Source organism: Mytilus californianus, unplaced genomic scaffold, assembly GCF_021869535.1.
Source record: "Mytilus californianus isolate M0D057914Y unplaced genomic scaffold, xbMytCali1.0.p SCAF_15, whole genome shotgun sequence".
NCBI lineage: Eukaryota > Metazoa > Mollusca > Bivalvia > Mytilida > Mytilidae > Mytilus > Mytilus californianus.
The window spans coordinates 25,820,957-25,842,815 of record NW_026262637.1 but is presented as its reverse complement, the minus strand read 5'-3'; the positions used below and the strand labels follow the sequence as shown (position 1 = coordinate 25,842,815).

The 21,859-nt window shown below is 30.7% G+C and overlaps 1 protein-coding gene across 4 annotated transcripts; it reads right to left on the bottom strand.

Annotated features, from left to right (window-relative positions):
* Positions 1–1,527: 1,527 nt before the first annotated feature.
* On the bottom strand, positions 1,528–21,279 carry LOC127725748 (protein MFI-like). Of its 4 annotated transcripts, none has more exons than XM_052232962.1 (14): positions 21,136–21,279; positions 17,970–18,025; positions 17,299–17,387; positions 16,779–16,890; positions 15,653–15,753; positions 15,073–15,280; positions 14,132–14,278; positions 12,974–13,130; positions 12,343–12,476; positions 11,918–11,982; positions 8,636–8,806; positions 8,381–8,436; positions 7,264–7,290; positions 1,528–2,967 (listed from the first exon to the last, which is right to left on the bottom strand). In XM_052232962.1, the coding sequence occupies exons 1-14, from the start codon at positions 21,176–21,178 to the stop codon at positions 2,831–2,833; spliced, it is 1,503 nt and encodes a 500-aa protein (XP_052088922.1). In that variant the 5' UTR covers positions 21,179–21,279; the 3' UTR covers positions 1,528–2,830. The 4 variants fall into 4 exon arrangements, with proteins under 4 accessions (XP_052088922.1, XP_052088923.1, XP_052088924.1 ...); XM_052232963.1 differs by lacking the exon at positions 7,264–7,290 and adding an exon at positions 5,852–5,878; XM_052232965.1 differs by lacking the exon at positions 7,264–7,290 and adding an exon at positions 4,744–4,771 and having other exon boundaries at positions 2,834–2,967.
* Between the last annotated feature and the right edge of the window lie 580 nt (positions 21,280–21,859).

Sequence of the window (21,859 nt, the reverse complement as noted above, 5' to 3'; positions counted from 1 at the left end):
CCATGAAAATGAAGTCGAAGTTCAGATGACACCTGCCAGTTGGACATGTACACCTTACAGTCCTTCCATACACCGAATATGCTAGACCTATTGCTTCTAGTATCTGAGATATGGACTTGACCACCAAAACTTAACCTTGTTCACTGATCCATGAAACGAGGTCAAGGTCAAGTGAAAACTGTCTGACGGGCATGAGGACCTTGCAAGGTATGCACATACCAAATATAGTTATCCTATTACTCATAATAAGAGAGAAATTAACATTACAAAAAATCTTAACTTTTTTTTTCAAGTAGTCACTGAACCATGAAAATGAGGTCAAGGACAATGGACATGTGACAGATGGAAACTTCGTAACATAAGGCATCTATATACAAAGTATGAAGCATCCAGGTCTTTCACCTTTTAAAATATAAAGCTTTTAAGAAGTTAGCTAACGTAGCCGCCACCGGATCACTATTCCTATGTCAAGCTTTCTGCGACAAAAGTTGCAGGCTCGACAAAAACTAAACTGTGTCCAATGAACCATTAAATTGAGGTCAATGTCAAATGAAACATGCCAGTTGGACATGTACACCACTCAAGCGTTCCATACACCAAATATATTTGACCTACTGCTTATAGTATCTGAGATGCAGACTTGACCACATAACTTTAACCTTGATCACTGATCCATGAAATTACGGTCAAGGTCAGGTGAACCCTTACTGACAGACATATAGACCTTGCAAAGAACCCATATACCAAATGTAGTTATCCTTTTACTCATAATAAGAGAGTATTTCACTTTTCACAATTACAACATTTTTTTTAAGCAGTCACTGAACCATGAAAATGATGTCAAAGACAATGGACATATGACAGACAGAAACTTCATAACAAAAGGTATCTGCATACAAGGTATGAAGCATCCAGGTCATCTAGATTCTGAAATATAAAGCTTTATACAAATAGTTTACACCGCTGACCTCGGATTGTAATCCCTATGTATCGCATACTGCATACAGCGACCTTAGAGACAAAACATGAACAAAATCTGACATTACAACATAAATAATGCATCATTTAGGGACCATAACTTCACAATTTATTATGCCACATGCCAAAAGAGATTATTTCCTATTACTAGTTATATCACAATTATACTCTGTAAACTTTCAAGTATTTGGGCAGAATAAAAAAAGATCAGAATCTTAGGGCCAATTTTGACCTTTCATGAATCTACTCCTTTCCTTATTTTTTTGCTGAAAGTCTGACAAAGTTCCAATTTTCATCTCTTTCATAAGTTCATAGTGAAATTGTGCCATCAAGCCTAAACATATATTAAAATTTCTCAAAAGCTTTTATTCTAAAGCCTTTAAAACTGTGATTGATAATTGTATCAAACATCTTTTTAATTTTTAATTTTGGTGAATTTGAAGGTAGAATCAAGCCTCAAAATTAACCATCTCCTTCATGCACTTTCTAAATTTTCTCCAATTGACAAAATATTTATCTGAGAAATCTGGCATCATGAACACAAGCAGGTTTGTCTTTATAATTTTTTTTATTTTAACAATGTTTGGTGTTGAAGAAAACAAGTATAAAAATATATCAATCAACAAAAATATTATACAACATACATATATATGAAAATACATTAAATCACAATACTTTCAAATTATATAAAACAGCATTTTAAAAAAATACCAAATATTTGTAAGGAATTTCTTTCTTCAATATAGTAAATTGTAAATCATACATTAGTTTACAAATTTACTGACAATTGGTCAATTCAATCTGAATTTTATCTAGAAATGTCTAAACAATACTATACATTGAAATCAATATTGTTATACATGTAGAAACAAGACATGTGTAAGGTGACTTTACCTTAGATAACCCCAAGTTTAACCTGACAATTATATAACAGCTCTTGATATGTAAATAGAATCAAGCATGTATATGAAAATTGATGAACATTTTTATTATCTATTTCAGTTGTAATAAAATATATTAAGATTAAAAACAAGGATTTCATTCCTCTAAATTTCTAAATATTTCTCTGTACATGTAAAATTATGTTATATAGGAAATTTACAATCCTGAAAGTCAGAGAAATAAAATTGTTTTTTTTCAAACTAGGAATCCCGTTCTTTAACTATGCTTATTCAAGTCCATGTACTCTCATAGTACAAGGGGACAAAACACTTTCAAAGTAGCAGTTTGAATTTCTACAAACTGATTTGTGAAAAAATTCCGCCTTGTAACTTTAAATCTGGTTCAATGTAATGACAAATATTCTTAATCATTAATTTTAAAAAATTGACAATTTGTTTATTAAGAAGTACCAAAAATGAAGTCCCTAATTATCAGTGCACTAGTATAAAAAATGTGAATATGAAAAATCCACAGTATTATAAATAAAATTGTCAGTGAAAAACTTGGAAGAAAGAATATACAAAAAAAACTTTCTTTTACTAAAATAAAAGTTCAAGCAGACTTTACTTAACCAAAGTTCTGCAAGGGCAAACAATCAATTTGGTTAAAGCACTTGATATATTCAATATGAACTAATCACGAATCACTATCAACAAAACATTCATGGACTAGGCTTAGTTTTTTACATTATTTCAATTAAATTGAATGTATTGAATGTTTACCTTCATAAACACAACATCATTATACAGCTGAAGTGTCATGATATGTATAGCATCAATATGGTGATAGACAATGACACAATACCATACTTAATTTATTTGACATGATTAGAAATGCATAATTTTAATGCATATGACAAGTTCAGGGAACTGACTTATCACAGTTAACAACTTTCACTCTGATAGAACATTTAGTTGACTGGTATCCTGCCTGATACACTTGATGCTGGAGTATTCCTGGACTGTTGTGTAGACTGGTACCTTGATTGTCCAGGAGATAAGGAGAACTCATATGGATCTGCACTTGTAAATATTCTCATCTTGTCCTCTGAAATATAGATTAAAAAATGTTAACTAAGTTACATCAAGTCCTAACTGAAACCACAGGATAAATTGGTTCAACAAAAAATGTAAAACTTTAGTTAAACCACTGATTTTTTTTTATACACAACTGAAATGACACAAATACCATGATAATTATTTATTTTGTTTGAAAAACCACTCAATTTCAAGTTATTCATTCTATGCTAAACACAATCTGGAAACCAATTAAGCAAGGAATTTAACTACCACAAAACATTTCCATCCATAAATAAATAAAGTATTTTCACTGTACCTTAAAACATGCAGCTACATAAATTCATTTAGTATAAAAATAAGGATACAACGCATGATTGCCAATGGGACAACAAACTGTGGACCATAGGACAAAGATATAAACAACTACAGGTCAACAATGAGTGAAACCCATACCATATAGTAGGCTATGAAAGCCCCATGCAGGTATGACAAAATATGAAACAATTCAAAAGAGAGAACCAATGCCACCTAATGATTAGTAACTTATTTTTATGAACTCTTGAAGAATACATGCCCAAAACTGTATAAACCTACAATTCCCAAAAAGTCAGAAGACTAAATATTTTTCTTCCATAATCAGGCAGACTGTGAAAAAATAGCTTTAAACATTCACAACAATCTGGTTTTATAAAATTAAAAAAGTAAAATAGGTGAAGTTTCAAGACTTTAAATACAATAAAATCAGAAGATACCTTTAGAATGAGAGAAAAGTGAAAAGTATAAAGTGTGACAATCTTTGCTAGGCAGTGAAAACACTTAATATATAAATATGTGCTAGCTTCTACTTTAAAATATTTCATCTTAAAATGAAGAGAAGTTTTGTGTCATAATGTATAAAATTTTAATGCTAATAATTTCATATTATAATTTACTTAACTATGTCCTGTAATATTATGTAACAGCATATTACTTAATTATACTTATATATATACTTTAACACATGAGTTTTCTTATTTGTGTCATTGTTAAACATGGTTGCCTATAAGTGATGAGAGAAAAAATCTGTAGATTTCACACATAAGTCTGATTAAAACCTGTATTGCTTACCAGGCAGTCATCTACTAAATGGGACATTTGATGACCTAAAACCCAATAGCCAAATGTGAAAATAACAGTTTTTAAACTAATCTTTAAAAATATTCTAGTTGTTCTCTTACGAATAATAAGAAGACTTTAATTTATTTAAAAATTTATTCAATAAGAAAGGTTAGCTTAGGTAGAATGGAAAAGAATGTTTTGTGGAAAAAAGTTATGTTGGATTCAACTTGCCTGGCCTCAGTTTCACAACAAAATGTTTTTGAATAATTCAGTCTAGATGGGACAGTCATGTCATGATGATTGCATAATAATTGAATAAGGTAGGCTAATATACTCATTTTCCTGACCTACTCGATAACAAAAAAAAAGCCAAAAAAATGGAAGTATGCCTGCTCTAATTAAAACTGCCTGTTATGGGCTCCAATCTTTTCAGTTTATATTTCGACACTATTTCATAACTCAATAAGCACACAATTCCAAAGACAGATGTTGTTGATTAAATATATACAATATGTTACTGAGTAGATATCTTCAGTTTAAAAGTAAGGCATGTTAAATATGACTGTGAATACTTATATATCTTAAGTAAGCAAAGTGAATGCAGGTGAAGATAAATAAAACGTTTAAATTCTGTGATCACATGGAAAGCTTAACGAGCAAATGCCTAATGATTTGTTTCTTTCCTGTGAATAAAGCTTATATTTACCAATACATGAATATAAATTTTTAATAGGCTGAAATAAAATCAGATATACTGTAAAAGTTAAATACCAGCTCCACACAAACATATACAAAAGATAAAATCAAATCAAATAAAAAATGCATTAGTAGATAAATGAAGTAAAGGATCACACATAATTCCTCCTAAAAATGACCAATGAGAAAATCATAAGTTTGAAATTATTTTTTAGAGCAAAGAGTATTTAAAATGCTCTAAAATTTTATAGACTAATGATTATCTTCTCCTTTTTACAAAGCTATCCCATGCCTTGGGCTAGAAAATGCCATTGCAAAGGGTCAGGTAACTATTTAGGCATAGTGAAACTTAAGGTAACATTTACAATAGAAAATGAAACTGTAAGAAAGTGGCAAAAAGTGAGCTGATGAAAGAAAACCTGTTGAATAGTACTTTTTTCAAAGAAATATTCATTATTTCTGGAATAGATTGATTTGTTAGTTCCTTAAAATCCAGTTGTATAAATGAAAGATAACATGTAAACAAAAGGCATAAATTGGCCATTTATGATCAGATATCATATATTTTTTAGTACCATGAAAAAAGGGAAAAAAACAGATAGGGTCAGGTCAATTTGGAGTTCATGGTGGTGTCTATAAAAATATAATTATACTGATGGGGTGTAATGAATAGATCATATTGTACTATTAATAATATTTATAGCATACAAATTTTCAAAAACTATATCTTTACATATGCAAAACTAATAATCAAATTTATAGGATTTTAACATCTTAAAATTTGTTTATGTTCAATACCAATGAATAATGGCAAGTTCAGAAATAATGCATATTCAGCTTTATTAGATTAGTTTCAAATTATAGTTCCTTTTTTTTTTAATTTTTTTTTTATGGTTAAAACAACCAGACAAATAAAAATTAGCTTTTTCAAATAAATGAAACTTCCTATTTGTTAACTTTTATTTATAAATGTTCATGACAGCTTCCTAGAATTTTTATAGTCATAAAAAATGTGTATCCATAATAAATTATTAGCACAACAACTCACTCTGGCATCAGGGAAATTGAGACCATACCAAGGATTTGGGAAATTGCCTACAGACAGGCTTACATATTACCTTCAGTTACAATCTGTTTTCTGATTCCTATAATCATAGTATCAAGGGTTAAGCTTATGTTAATATGAGAAAAAAAATGAATTTAAACTTGATGTTTCATAGTCTTTATTTTATATCATATCTTAAAAGACAATACTTTAAAAAGTAGAAGTAAAAATCTGTTCTAAATGCATTTCTCATAGGAGTCAGGAAAGGGAGTATTTAAAAAATAGACAATTGAAGGTGCACATGATGTGTGTAGATGCTACCGTTAAGGGCACAAGTGTGTAGCTACTTTCATCATAAAAGTTTGTAAAGGGTTCTGCTTTCTAAACCCTATGTCTCCCCTGAGATTGCTGCTGTCAGTGTAAAAGTGTAAAGTAAACTGCCAAAAAGTAAGTCCATTTATCAGTAAAATAAAGAAAAATGAGAAGAAATTTGAACTTTTTTTTTCAGATGCTATTTCTTGATCTGGAAGAAGTTTCTGTATGAAGGTTTAACAAAGTTATTCATTGATGTCTGAAAAAATTTATTCCAGACTGTACATATGTTTACTGCAAAAAAAGTACTAAGTCCTTTGATCAGTAATATACAGAAAAGTTAATAAAATATATAAAGAAATATCAAAATTTTGCTCCTGATATAGATTTAATGTTTTTTTGTGTTGAGGTCAGATCTTAGGATGTATCTGGAATCGGATACACATTCACAGGATTCATTATAAACAAGGAAGGATCTGACTAGCTTAATAAGCTAGTGACTAATCATTTGATTCCTTAAGCAGACAAAATAGGCAAAACATACAAAATGGTTAATTCAGATTGAAATTGGATTATAGTTTGTAAAACCATATACCTACATTTGAGATAAAAACAAAAACACAAACAATATTATGAGTATATATACCAAAACTTAGCATTGTTAAATGAAATGATATGTATAGCAAAAAATATCTATCAATATGAGAACTCTCATGAAGTACCAGTTTTTATTGTTATAATTCATTAAGGCACAGATGAAATTCTTAAATGAAAGTTTCAACAAATGTTTTTTCCTCAGAAAGAGTAGAATTTTTTTGACAAATGTTATACATTTTTTTTTGTACATAGGTAAAAAGTCATTACTAAAAACATTTTAATCAGTGTAACAAACTTGACAAGGGGTAATGATGGACAGAAAATTTGAATTTATATCATATTTTATAATGTTTTCAATCGAAAAACCCTCTGTGTATCTGCCACTGTTCTTTATAAAAATCTCTAAAAATTCAAATCATATTCAATGAATTTATCTTTTTAAAATGACTTACTTCAATTAAGGAACATGTACTTGCCAATAAAGCACTATAAAAACTGGTTTAATGAAGTTATTGATATATTTAATGAAAAAACTCCCCTTATACCCAGCTTTTGAATCAATGAATGTAAACAAACCTTCTGCAACTCCTGTCTCCCACTTGCCTAAAATGTAGCCATGGATATGTTGTATTCTCTTATTTCTGATTTTATTTTGAGATAATTTACAAAATTAAATTCAATTACCCTGTATTTGGTTATGATGCATTTTTTGTTAGCATCTAAAAGATAAAGATGGATTGGTCTTTAATTTCCAGTGGCAAATAGTAAATGCATATTAGGAAGAGAACATATAAATGTGATAAAAATATCATATGAACCCTGCTTTGTACACTTTGAGCTGGATCATTTATGTGATAGTTCAAAAGGTCACATGCACAGTGTCATTCCTTCGTTGAATTATTAGTCATGCTATTGATGGTCTTAGTTTAGATGTTTGATATCAAAATGATACTACAAAGTATGATCATAAGTTGAAATTATACTGCAATCAACTCATTAAATATTGTATATATATCTATATTTATTATACATTGATATAAATTTTTATATTTCACCACTTATACTACATAATCTCTATATTTTTGATAACTGTATGTTATATTAGATAATTATGTTTGAAAACTCATCTAAACTGTAAGCATATAAAATGGTATTTCAGTCATGTTTAGTAAATTTTTAAAGTGATTAATTTTGTATGTGTAATACTAGCAAAAAATAAAAATCTGTATTTCAATGTTATTTCCTAATGTAGACAAGGCTGAGATAAGGAACACATACTTGATGTTTTTTTCAATCTTTACTAACAAAATTACAGATTTCAATAAAATAAGATTAAATTAAAAATAATCATTAAATTTTATTTACTATAAAAATAAGATGTGGTATGATTGATGATTGCCAATGAGACAACTATCCACTTGTTTGTCAAAACTTAATTAAGTCATGTTATTTTGGAACATCATTTGTTTAATTGAGGCACTTATGCGATAAATATTTATACATCATCCAAATAAGACCCCCTAGAGCATTTACAAGTAAGGAAATTATGGTATACAGGCAATGTCAAATTGAAACAAGTATTCTTGAGAGCAAAATGTAAACTGTTTCTGCTCTGACCTTTTGGTCTTCTGAAAATTAAAAGAACTTAAACTAAGATTGCATCAAAAATGTAAATTAAAAATAGAATACAAACCTATGAATTTCTCTGAATTTGCACTCGTAGCTACTTCCTTCCATGAACTCAAATAACTGGAAAAAAAGTTTTTATTATATTACAACTTTTCTATATTGATAAAAAGTATAGAAAACTACAGCTTAGTTTACCAGTTTGTTATTTCTTTCTAGACTTATTTTATGTATTAGAAATAGTATGACAACTTTTAACTGATAATATTTGATTTGACATGACCAAATAAGCATCATAATTTGAACAGTCAATTTAACTTACTCATCAAAATTAAGACTAGTGGTCCAGTCAAGTAACTCATCAACTTCCCAGTCCTCTAAAGCATCTGGGCCCATCTTTTCTACTGTAGCAACCATACCAGCAGCTGCACCTTCTATTAGGTTAATTGTTTCCAGATCATCTGACTTGGCTTTTAACATACCATCTTTGTACCTAAATTTGTGGAATTGATTATATTTTAAAGCAAATGGTCATATTCTGACAAACCAAACTGAAAATAAGATCCTAATAGTCCATTTGCCAATTACTGACTTTCTTCAATTTTAAACTTTTTTGCTTTTTTGCAGAAGGAAACAACAACTAAACAGGACAAACTGTATCCTTGTCTATACAAGTAAAAACCTTAAGGTATGGCCATGTTTTGATAGTTTTTATTTATTTCCATTGCTTAATCACCTATTTTACAAAAAAAGAATTGTGCATGTATAATGGCAAGATCCTGCACACACCATGCTCATTCCACTTTCTTTGTAAAGACAGGGATAAAAACCAAACTGAAAATAAGATCCTAATAGTCCATTTGCCAATTACTGACTTTCTTCAATTTTAAACTTTTTTGCTTTTTTGCAGAAGGAAACAACAACTAAACAGGACAAACTGTATCCTTGTCTATACAAGTAAAAACCTTAAGGTAAGGCCATGTTTTGATAGTTTTTATTTATTTCCATTGCTTAATCACCTATTTTACAAAAAAGAATTGTGCATGTATAATGGCAAGATCCTGCACACACCATGCTCATTCCACTTTCTTTGTAAAGACAGGGATACAGTTTGTCAAACCAAGTTATTCATTTCCTTTACAAAATATTGTAAAATTGGGATAAAAGCCAGTTAATGGACATTGGACAATCAGTCATTCTCTTCCTTCTAAAACAATTTAATAGTAACAATTTTATAGCCAGGGTTCTTACTAGGAATTTTTCATGGTGAGTCCTGGGACTCATCACTTTTAGAAATGGTGAGTCCCAATAGATTTTGATGAGTCTAGGATGCATGTAATTTTTAACCGGATTTTTTTGTGTCTTAATATGATGAAATATGATGCAATAAAACTAAAACGAAGCGTGTTGGATTGGTAGTTTTTATTATATCAATAAAAGTTATGATCTCTTAATAGTTATTGTTCATTACAACATATATAGACTGCTATTTCCTCTCCTTTTTTGTTTAGTTGGTGTAGTGACTGAAGTAACAGAAGTTGTTGTTTCTGAAGATCTTTCTATGTCTATCAATTCTTGGTGTAGTGGGTCATTGACTCTTGGTCTTTTACTTGGTACTGATGATTCAATGACATCAGGTTTCCTTTTGAAGAAGGACTTTAACTTTGACTTACTCTGACATTGTGATACTGATGTCATTTTGTTGGTCAAGCCAGTATTTATAAGAAATTGGGATTGCATGAACACAGACTTGTCACAGTTCATATTAATTATTATTAATAAATTTTAATTATATTTAATCATTGAGTTAATAATCTCTTTGATGTTTCCATCATGATAATTATTATAATCTTTAATAAAAACAAGCAAATCTAAAGTGAATTTTCATTTACCTGTGTTTAAAGTAATTGCAAATGGCTGATATTTTTGTTCAAGCATATTGTTTTTCTTAAATTGTTTAACATTTCACAGCAGTATAACATGTTACTTTAATTATTCTTCCCTTAGTTTATTTATTTTGTATTTACATTGTATCATAGATCAAATTTATTTGTTCAGTGTATGTTCACTGGTGTTAATATGTCTTTTGATTGAGTTAAGCCATTTCAATTGATATTTTATAGTGCGTCTTTCTATGTTGTGATGTTACACTATTGTTTCAGAAAAGGGTGAAGGTTTGGTACCATTAAAACGTTTAAACCCGCTGCAATTGTTTGCACCTGTCCTAATTCAGGAATCTGATGTTCAGTAGTTGTCGTTTGTTGATGTGGTTCATAAGTGTTTCTCGTTTCTCGTTTTTTATATAGATTAGACCGTTGGTTTTCCAGTTTGAATGGTTTTACACTAGTAATTTTTGGGGCCCTTTATAGCTTGCTGTTCGGTGTGAGCCAAGGCTCCGTGTTGAAGACCGTACTTTGACCTATAATGGTTTACTTTTATAAATTTTGACATGGATGGAGAGTTATCTCATGGGCACTCATACCACATCTTCTTATATCTATGAACACCGTAACCATAAATCGTTTTTTAATCGGATTTGTTTCAGTTTCAAAACCTTTTCCACCTTTGTTTACAATCGCGATGTTCAACATGCACAATACGAGAAAAATGTTAAAGCATTTGAAGACCAGTAAAATTATTCTTATCCGTAAAATTTGAAATATACAATGATTTATTTTATGATAGTAGCAACAGTTATGAAATATTATATCATTTCGTTTCAAGTTCTCAAAAAATTTGACTTTCTTTGTTTCAATGATAAGTACGTGATGTTCAACACATGTAAATATTCAAGCTTTTCAAATACTCGTAAAATTTTAAAAAATCGGTAACTATTACATATTTATTAATCAGTTTGAACAGAATTATTATATTTTAGGATGAAATACGTTTAATTTTTAAAAATAGTTATCAGTCAACAAAAATATTTATCTACACATTACATAATTTTTCAACTTCGACTTCCAGGTTTAGTTTCCTATCAAAACATAGTTGACGATCACGAATCTTCTAGGCAAAACGATGTGATTAGGACTCAGGGGTTACAACGAGGACGCCTCCCATGGACTCAAGGGTTTCAAAAATGATGCGTCCAGCTCAATTTTCATGTGTCCAGGACGCGTATATGAGTCTTAACGAGAACCCTGATAGCAATCTCTTAATGGTACTATACTTCCTATATTTTCTGATGTTATGACGAAATTCTTGATATTCAATTGACTGACAGCACCACTATTGATATCAATCTTATTTGAAAATCTTACAGAAAGTTTAAGCAGTATCAATAACCATGTCACTACGACAAATATAACTATAAGTAAAAATGAAACATACAAAAAGCTGAAACATACAAAAAGCTTGTTCCTTTTTAAAAATGGGGTACTATATCACTTTTACTGTAGTCCCTAAGGTCCATATTCTGTGTCATAATTACCTCAATTAAGAGGATCTCTATCAAGAAGCCAAGCAAATTATAGGATGTATGTGCATTATTTTGTAAAGAAAGCAAAGAGTTACATTATATGCACCTTCAACTTTCATGGGAGGACATAAGATAACATTTTAGAAAGCCAAAGTTTATGTTTTCATTCTACATATTACTTACATTTTTTGCATCCAATCTATTTTTCTCTGTTTCTTTAACTTTGAAACATCTTGTATTCTTTGAAGCTAAAAATATTGACAAACATATCCAATCATACTTTAAAAAAAAGCAATCTACAATCAATATATTGACATGTCATTCATAGTTACTGAGGAACAGACTTATCCTGAAAATCAAAATCACAAAATTGGAGTGGTTTATAAAGGCTTCATTAGATTTCATTTTTAAACATAAACAACCTGAGAATAAACAGACATATTTAGTTCCAAATGCTGATTGAAAGTGGTGAAAGGTATCAGAGAAGATTTAAATAAAAAATATAATAATTGTGACAGAAGTACTCTAATGAAAAAAGCTAATGATGGATCTTCAGGCAAGGTGAGCTAAATATGTATATCAATTGACATATAAAAGAACTATCTAACCTTATCATGATTAAATTCATATTTCTTATTTGATGTTTCCCAAGTAACAGGGTCAGCCATTAAATGATGAATAAGACGATCTGATACAAGTCTCCAGCCATTGTTGTCTACACGTTTGTACCATTCATTTTTATCTGTTCATATATAATGCAAAAAACTAAATGAAAGTCATTTTCTCATATAAAACGAGAATATTTCATGTCACTCTCGCATTATCATGTTCAGTGAACAGCGAATCTGGATAAAACCCTAATTTGAATTTTTTTTTAAAAGTTAACTTCATAATGTAAATAATTAAAAGATTTCCCATCAAATTTAAGTTCTACGCTTATTTTTTTATAAGAATGTAAGAACCTTTTGAACATCATTAGTCTTGAACTATTGCCATGGAAAGACCAAGGGGTTACTTTCCATACAGATGATACAATATTGTCTTTCTGGTTATTTACTCACCTTTTTTACGGTAAACATAGAAGAATGTCTTTCATTTAAGAACAAAATCATAAAAAGTCATCTATTGGTATCAACCTAGTTTTAATAAAATGTATGAATTTTTTTCAATTTCACTAGTTAATGATTTTCAGGACAATGATTCTTGACTATCTTATAATTATCTCTCCTAATATCATACCTGGAGCTTCTGGAACACCTCTTACTTTACTGTGGACATCTTTTGCCATTTGTAGTTTTACTGTTGACACTGTGTAATTTTTCGGACTATTTGCACACATGTCTTGAATAGGTCTGTGTGTAAAAATCTTATAGTATATATTTGGTGGAAATCTCTCCTACACAAAAAGAAATAAAATAAACTCATGTTAGAGAAACTTTAAGATATTGAAGTAAGATATAATTATATTTTGATTAAAGTTTGTTTTATAACAAAAGTATTTAACAACAATTTTTTTTGTATCACTTTGCTTTGATCTACATAAAACCAAGCATCAATAATATAAACTTTCAGATTTCTCTCACATTTTAAAAGGTAATGCCTAAACAAACACAGAATCGTTCTTTTTATAAACAATAAACAGGAAAAACAATTATAGCACTTCCAGATACTGTTTTTTCACCTATTCTATCAAACATGACATACTCTGTTGGGTATCATAATTTTGTGGTTTCCAAAAGCCCTTTATTTCAAGAGCACTTAAATTTATGCAACAAACAAATCAATTAGACAGATGATTTTTGTAGAGGGCTTTTTAAGAAATAATTGAACAAGGGATCACCAAAGTTTGATGGATAGAGAACATTTTTTGAAAATCATTGTAAAGTAATAAAATGATAATCTTTCTCATGGGGTGGGGGTTAAAATAAAAAGTGCATATTACCATCTCCCCATTTATATCATAGTTGTACATAAACAATTATTGACATGATTTTTTTTTCTCCGTTCCTAAGGTAATCATTGTGCTAATTTTCCAGTTAAGATAAGTAAAATTGTTATATTTTCCCATTTCTTTACTAAACCACCCTAGGAATCATTTAAAATATAGTCTAATTATTGTGGACAATAATATAATATAACTATAGTCTGCTTTCAAGTTGGTATCTTTGATTTTGATCATAGCATTGTCAAAGAAATTCAGATGTCAGGATAAGGAATAGATGTACATGAGATAAAAATTTCATTAAATACAGAGAAAAAAGATTTATTTTTTTTTATACTTGCTCTGAGATTTTACTCAACATACTAAAAAGCGAACACCTTACAGCAAGGACTAGACAACATTTTAATACTAGTATATATATCCATGTGATTACTTCCACATTTTGTTTTACTTACCCCAGCCAATCTAAATTTAACATGTACACCAGAGGCACCATCTAATAGTTTGGCTTCATTAGGATTTATACATCTTAGCATTAAGGCAGGGTTTCCTCTAGCCTTAAAGTTGATTAAATCTCTGTAGTATCTATATACTTGTATATCCTGGAAAATAAATACATATATTAAACCACTGCTGTCTTCATCATTAAAAATATTATTATAAGAAAAGGGATTTAACTTTCGTTAAATAACCATTATAAGATTTTCAAGATCTTTCTCGTGTACACTTTAAATCTTCCATTGAACTCTGCCAATCAGGCAATAACACCCAACAATCATTCTATACACCAAAGAGGGTTGAACTATTGCTTATAACATCTGTGAAACAGACCATATCACAACAATGACCAATAAACCATGAAAATGAGGTCAAGGTCAGATGAACCCTGCCAGACTGACATGTACACCTTAGGCTTACAATATATGCCCCAAATACTGTTGATTTAATGCTTATAGCATATGATAAACAAACCTAATATCAATGCTTAGCACTGATTATTGATCAATGAAATGGTGTTGAGGTCAGGTAAACCCTGTTTGATTGATATGTATACTATGAAATGTTTTTATGGACTAAATATAGTTGTCATTTTACTCTGATATTAATTGAAAAAAATCATGTACGGTAACGAAAAAAATTATACATTTTTTAGCAGTTGTGTAACCATGAAAATGAGATCATGGACATATACCACACAGAAACTACCGACCATAAGGCATCTGTTTAACAGATATGAAGTATCCACGTCTTCTACCTTCTTAAATATAAAGCTTTATGCAAATAGTTTACACAAAACCCAGAGACAAATTAGCATCTCTATGTCTCTTATTCTGAGTCATTCACACACAGGCAAGACAAAAGTTTTGTTAAATGTTTTAAAATATGAGATAATTACAATATGTCTTCTCCAACTTTTCTGTATAATTGTTGCTGCTAATCTTTCAGTTAAAGGTCGACGAGGTCGTGATATTTGGACTGGTATTTGTACTGGTTGAGGTTTAGGAGGCACGTACTGTATTTGCTGTACAGGAGATTTATCCTGATGCTTTTCTCTGTGTTTTTTCCACCAGTTCTGTATGTAAAGGGCACAGAATTCTTCATATCTGCAAAGTAAATAAAGAATAAAAAATGTTGTTTTAAATGGTAAAACAGAAATCATTATAAATTCAACAGCAATTAAGTCATACAGAACCAAGGTGTTTTTTTATATTAAATATTCCGTTTATCTGTTAGGGTGTGATCAATATGACATTGTTGTTTATCATGACAGTACTATGATAAAAATTCAGCAACATAAAAGGCTAAAGGTCAAGTTTTAGAAAAATAAAGTCTTTATTTTATTGATGTGCCGGTTGTGCCATTCTTTTCTACTTCAGTTATGTTACCATATGTTAGAAATATTTCTGACAAAAAATCTGGCTTTGAAGGTCCAAATTTATAAAATGAAGTGCTATATACCATGTGTTTTTACTTACGACATAACTGGCCCTGGGTCATCTGATTCTTGCATTTCAACCAGATAGTCATTGTAATACTGCCTTAATCTATCTTCTTTAGGAGGACCTATCACTTCACCCTAAACATACAAAAATATATAACAACTACAAAATCAACTTTCATTGAAAGTATATGAGGGATGGCTGTTTAGAATCCAGTGGAGGGTTAATATTTATAACGAAAACAAAATAACAAGTTGATGTGATATCAATATGAAACCTGCTCTGCAGTAAACTGACACACACAGCCAAATTCTTAATGTGCCAGTTTACAACATGTGCAGGAAGACATACCACCCTACCTAAACCTATTATTCCAACTCCGTACTAACCAGTCTTTGCTCACACTCTTAAAAGCTGATGGCATATAGTTTTGAAGAGGCAAATACCAATTTTCAGGTCTTTAATTGACCCAACCAAGGATAGAACCCATGGCCTTAAGGCTAGCATGCTACAACAAGAACACCAAGACAGTATATTGAGAATAAAGTTACAATGTAATATGTTTTTTATATTGTTTTTGAAACAAACAGTTTCCATTATTGATAAATGTTATATGATTAAATGATTGCAGTTTACTGAATGTCCAGTGGCACATATCTCATGCATATTCATTACTAAATAAATGTTTTTAGATCTTACAAGTTAAAGATTGACTAGTCATAGAACTTTTATAATTTTGTAATCATTCTATCAAAGTCACCAAAAAAAAATCATAAAACATGCCTTTTAATGATTGTCATTTTTATTGCTTTTATAAGAGTATAAAGAGACAATTACCAACTGATAGCTAATTATGAATGTTACTGTGGATTAATTTAATTTCATGGGTTCCAATTTTCATGGATTGAGTGCAAATTGCATTGAGGATATCTGATTTCATGGTTATTCCAAAGCCTGCATATATGTCAATAGAAAATATGTTCTTCCTTGAACATTTAGATTATTGGTTTACCTATACCCACAAAATCCACGATAATTGGTATTCAAATGAAAAAATAATGAATACACAGTATGTCATTTCCTCAAAAATATACAAGAACCCAGTATTTTTTGGTTATATGTATCCAATTGTCATGCCACAATTGAATGTGAAGTATCTGACCTCTTCATCTGTTATTCCATCAAATTCTTGTTCTCTTGCAATATGGTGTCGACTGTCACTGTAAACAGCTGTTTTGCTGACCTTAGGGTTAATTGATTCATATATATGAGACCTGCAATCAAACAGAATGTTACTTTCATTGAAAAAATTTCAGCTGTCTTTCAATTACTTATACATTTTGCATACATCTAAAAGCATTTGAGCTTAACCTGTCACTATAATCAGGTTGGACTTGTACAATTACACTGATAAATTGTAATCTTTTTAAATGATTTGAAAAAAGTTAAAGATGTTACAACTATGTTCTTACAGAATATCTTTACCAAGTTTTAGGTCCAATAGTTTGCAAAAATTTTCCTCAGGTTTCTGATCATCAAAGAGCTTTAAAATGCATGGTACTTAATGGTTTATCTTATGTGCAGTTCATCTTATTTGTGGAAGCCTGAACTTTAAAAATATGAATGCATATTAACATGTAAAAGATGAAGTCATATGAAAATAATTCTGCATATCTACATACCGACTGTTATAACCTCTCCAGTTTCTTTGTATTTCTATAGCAGCTGATATCCTGCCTTCTTCAGAATCTGGATTTGATGACAGTAAGGTCTGTAAAATGAAAAAAATATTTATGATCAAATATGTTGTTAAAGATGTAAATACAGTTTGAACTTTCAGCTAAAGCGCTTTAATCTGCAGCAGGTAAATTAATCAATGAATGATGGATTTCTCTTAGAAGAAATTTAAAGGTCCCAGTGAATAAACTACACAGAGAACAATTGCTATTGTATTTATTTAATGTGACAAGTGAACTGACAAAAGTTAAAATACCTTGACCAAGAGGAGATGACTCTGTGGAAAACTTTCATTTGGTTCGCAATAATCAGATTATTTACTCCAAGTTCAAAGTTCAAAAAAGGTGAAAATTTCCCTCACACAATTGTGATGCTTGACATCTAATGGCTAAATCATTTTAAACTGATAGGAAGCTGGTAGTGTTGATAGTTATATGAATGACCAATCACAATTAACTTATCATCAAAAATAAATTCTGGTGGACTGCAGGTAACTGGAGTGATAATTTCAATACAAATTTCTGGTCTTGACTAAAAACACTTTTTGGAGCATAAAACATGATAAATGTTAAAATGGCTGAAATTTGAATTTTAAAGTATATGTACATGTACTTACATGTCTTAATGTCTTTGGTGCTCCAGCTAATTTGTTAGCCTTTGATGAAGAAGTTTCTGAAAAATATCATTACCTTGATTATCATCAATGTCAGGACTTCATGTATAATTTTATAAACAATAAACACAATCATTTTAATGAAAGCCTCTTTACCATGAATAATGATCTTATGTTATTAGAAATCAACGGAAGACAGCTTTAAGATTTTAAGATGCAATCATCATTCATCAACAAAAATTTAAACAAGAGTGCACATGCTGAAATGTCTCACCTGCTTCACTGATCTTGATGAAATTTATTCTGAAAGTCTTTAAGATAAAGCTTCTACTGCAAGTATCATAAAACCTTAAACAACATCAACAATGTACTGAGAAACGTACCTAACCACACAAACTTACAAATGAACCTTGAAAATAAGGTCAAGCCAAGGTCATGTGAACCCTGCCAGATGGACATCTAAAATAAGGAGATGTATACCTTACAATCATTCCATAAACCAAATATAGATGACCTATAGATTGCTTACAGTATCTGAAAAAACAGTCATAACCATGAAAACTTGACATTTACCAATAAAACCATGAAAATGAGATAAAGGTTAGATAAACCCTGCCAGACAGACATGTAGACCTTACAATTATATCATCCATCGAATATAGTTGACAAATTGCTACTAAAATCTTAGAATTGGATATATCTATATATCTATTGAAATCTTCAAGTTGACCAATGAACTATGGAAATGACTACAAGAAAAATGGACATATATTAAAGTCAGACATCAACTTTGTAACATAAAGAATCTATATACAAGATATGAAGTATCTAGGTCATTTACGTTCTGAAATATAAAGCTTTACATGCTTTATACAAATTATTTATGCCATAGCCACCACTGGATCATAAACATCCTTATGTAATGATTCTGCCCTGATTATGGAACCCTGGAAACCATACATTGTATTTGTGTGTTTCAGCTTTGGAAAATCCTGCATCAGATACAGTAGAGTATAGGTTTAATTTTTCTTGTTTTACCTTCAGTAAATGATGCATGACACTGAATGTATTTATCAACTTGTGTGTGTGTGGTTGATTTTAAATTAGGGTTGCTTCCCTTGGCATGGAAGATGTATAACCACTGTCAATAGACCTTAATGCTATTTGGGAATGTGCAACACTTGACCCAAGAATTTGCAACATCTGAACTTTTGACATTAAACAACAATCACTTTTCCTTTGTCAGTCAGGGGTAATACTTACACAAGTCAATTACTATTGAATTGAAGATGTAAGTGATATTTACTTGTTTACGTAAATTTCTAAGATTTTTATTTTATTTTCAAGGTTTGAATAATCTCCCCTTAATCTTCTCCAGAAATTTTTTTTTTATACAACCCCTCAAATTCTCAAGTTTTTGGAGGTCAAAACATGTCTTAACAATATTATTTCTTAAACAGAGTTCAATCTTTTATCGAAAGAACTAAACTAAGAAGTCTATCGAACTGTGCAAGCTAGGCTTCCAAAAATTGCTCCCTGGAGGCTTGTAAATGAGAAGTATTCTGAAGATAACAGACAAATGAGATTTTCATTGTCCATGAAATTATACTTTTATGAATAGTTAAACACAACTATTAATGACACACAATTAAACACTCCAGCAGAGCAATTGCAGTCAAAAGAAATTCAAGAAAAGAAAAAAATAATACTTTTTAACTTATATAAGTAAAAAAAATCTGAACGTCTAAGGGATATATCTCTACCTTCAAAATAATTTACCTGTTCTAGTAAATAAAAGACACTTGTATAAGTATTACCTCTGACTGTTTGTAGCATCGGACTTTTTCACTTGTGGGGGCCTCAGTGGCCAAGTGGTCTAACTAGTTGAACTACTATACCACTAGCCAGTCAATACTGAGGTTGTGAGTTCGAATCCCGCACGGGTCAGGTGCACTAGACTCCAATCTTAATTGACTAGGATTGTCAGTTTTCCTACCGAAGGTCGGTGGTTCTCTCCGGCTTCCTCCATCAATAAAAACTAACTACCACGAAATAGCACAATAGTGTTGAAAGTGGCGTCAAAATTTTACACAACCTCTGTGATATCCAGTAATGGTGGAAAATTAGTGATAAGATTTAATAGCTGAGATTGTGGAGTACTCTTTAAGCTTAGTTGGAAGAGTGTAGCTTACTGTGCCAGGAGTCCTAGGTTCAAAACATTGGTAGGGACAGTGGTAATTTTGGAAGACAAATCATGCTCTATGCTGTTTTATTTGGCATTCCAACTTACAAACCAATAATGAATAAAAGAAATTAATTGAGTGTAGCATGGGTTTGAAGCCTGTTAAAAACTGCAGTGGCTCATTTATATAGTGAGTCAGATGACGCTTTACCTTCAACCGTGGTGGCTATAATCCTAAATAAAATACACTGGGGCTCATTTTGGGAGTTAAATGAGGTTTTTACAGTCTATGGCTTTTGCTATCTCATATAAAATAGCAATACACCTTATCGCTATTTATTCTTCGTCAGGATAAGTTCTAAAATTACACAACTTTTCAAACAGTTGAAGCTATCTGGGGCCTTGTTCAAACAATGTATTGTGCATAAAACTTTTCATAGAGACATGTTTAAACCTTTGTTAACACATCAAACAAAGCATTTTCAATGACATAATTTGTCTTTTAAAAATTGCTTCTTAAACTACCAAAAATTTTTAAATGTCCACTTTCCAAACTTATTCCTCCCTCAGCTCAATGCTGATGACCTTTGTTTTGTTCCCCTTGACCTCAAGAGGAAGTTGTCTAAATAACTGTCTTTCTCGGATTGGACTAAATAGCGATAAGGTGTATTGTTTTTTTTATATAGGATAGCGGGGTGTATTACTATTAACAGAAAAAAACAGCTTCTGTGGTAAAAACCTTATACTTTATAGTTGTTTACATCCTCGCACTTTGGTCCCTGGTTTAAAGTTGTCTCATTAGCAATCATACCACATATGCCTCTCTAAGTTCCCATGCTTGTTAAACGGGAAACTAATGTGGAAGCTTTGCTTGTGGCAGTTGTGGTCTCACTGAAGTTTCAATTCAGCAAATATCGATTTATTGTATGTATTTTCTCCGTGTGTACTTTCGCAAGTACAATTTTCTTTTCTCATAATCATAAATACCTTCAAGATCAGATTTTCTATATATTTCTTGACCTCGATTCATTTTAAATAAGAAAACTGGAGAAAAAATAAAATGAAAATAAAAATAGGTTGTCAATTTCAACAATGATGGCGGACACAGTAACACACATGCGCAGATGTTATATTGGCGAGTAAATTAGAGGCGTGACGGTGTATCAGGAAATTTTCAAACATAATGAAACTTGTCTTCTCTGCAATGAAAACTCGGAAACTGTTCTTCTTCTTCTTCTTCCAAATACTGCCCACATTCAACATGATGAATATTCTGGCAAGTTGCGCATGATTAAAAACAGGTTAAAAACAGGATAAAAACAAATTGTTCTGTTGATTTAGTTTGTGGTTTTGGTGACTTGAGACTTGAATATCTCAAGAGACTTTGCTGTGGCGGTATCTGGTGGCAGTTTGTTCCAATCCTTGACGGTGTTTATGAAGAAGGACCATTTCCTACAGTCTTTGGTGGCTGGCTGTAATAGGTAAGTATGTTGTCCTGTCCGGTTTGAGCTTCTTGTTGGTTTTTGTAGATATTTATTCTTGTCTATGGCTACAAGGTCGTTTGTTATTTTGTAACACATGATGAGTCGTGCTTCTTTTCGTCTTGTATGTAAGCTTTTCCATCCTAATTCATTTATCATGTTGCTGACACTTGATCTATTTCTATGTCTGCTGGTTACATATCGTGCAGCTCTTCTTTGTACCTTTTCAA

What these genes read in the sequence shown, in the direction of transcription:
- LOC127725748 (XM_052232962.1), bottom strand. Translation starts at nt 21,178, where the DNA reads ATGAATCGAGGTCAAGAAATATATAGAAAATCTGATCTTGAAG. An exon ending in ATGAATTTAATCATGATAAG is followed by an intron (nt 11,983 to 12,342) that starts GTTAGATAGTTC and finishes CAATATTTTTAG; the next exon opens with CTTCAAAGAATACAAGATGT. An exon ending in AAATTCAGAGAAATTCATAG is followed by an intron (nt 7,291 to 8,380) that starts GTTTGTATTCTA and finishes GCTACATTTTAG; the next exon opens with GCAAGTGGGAGACAGGAGTT.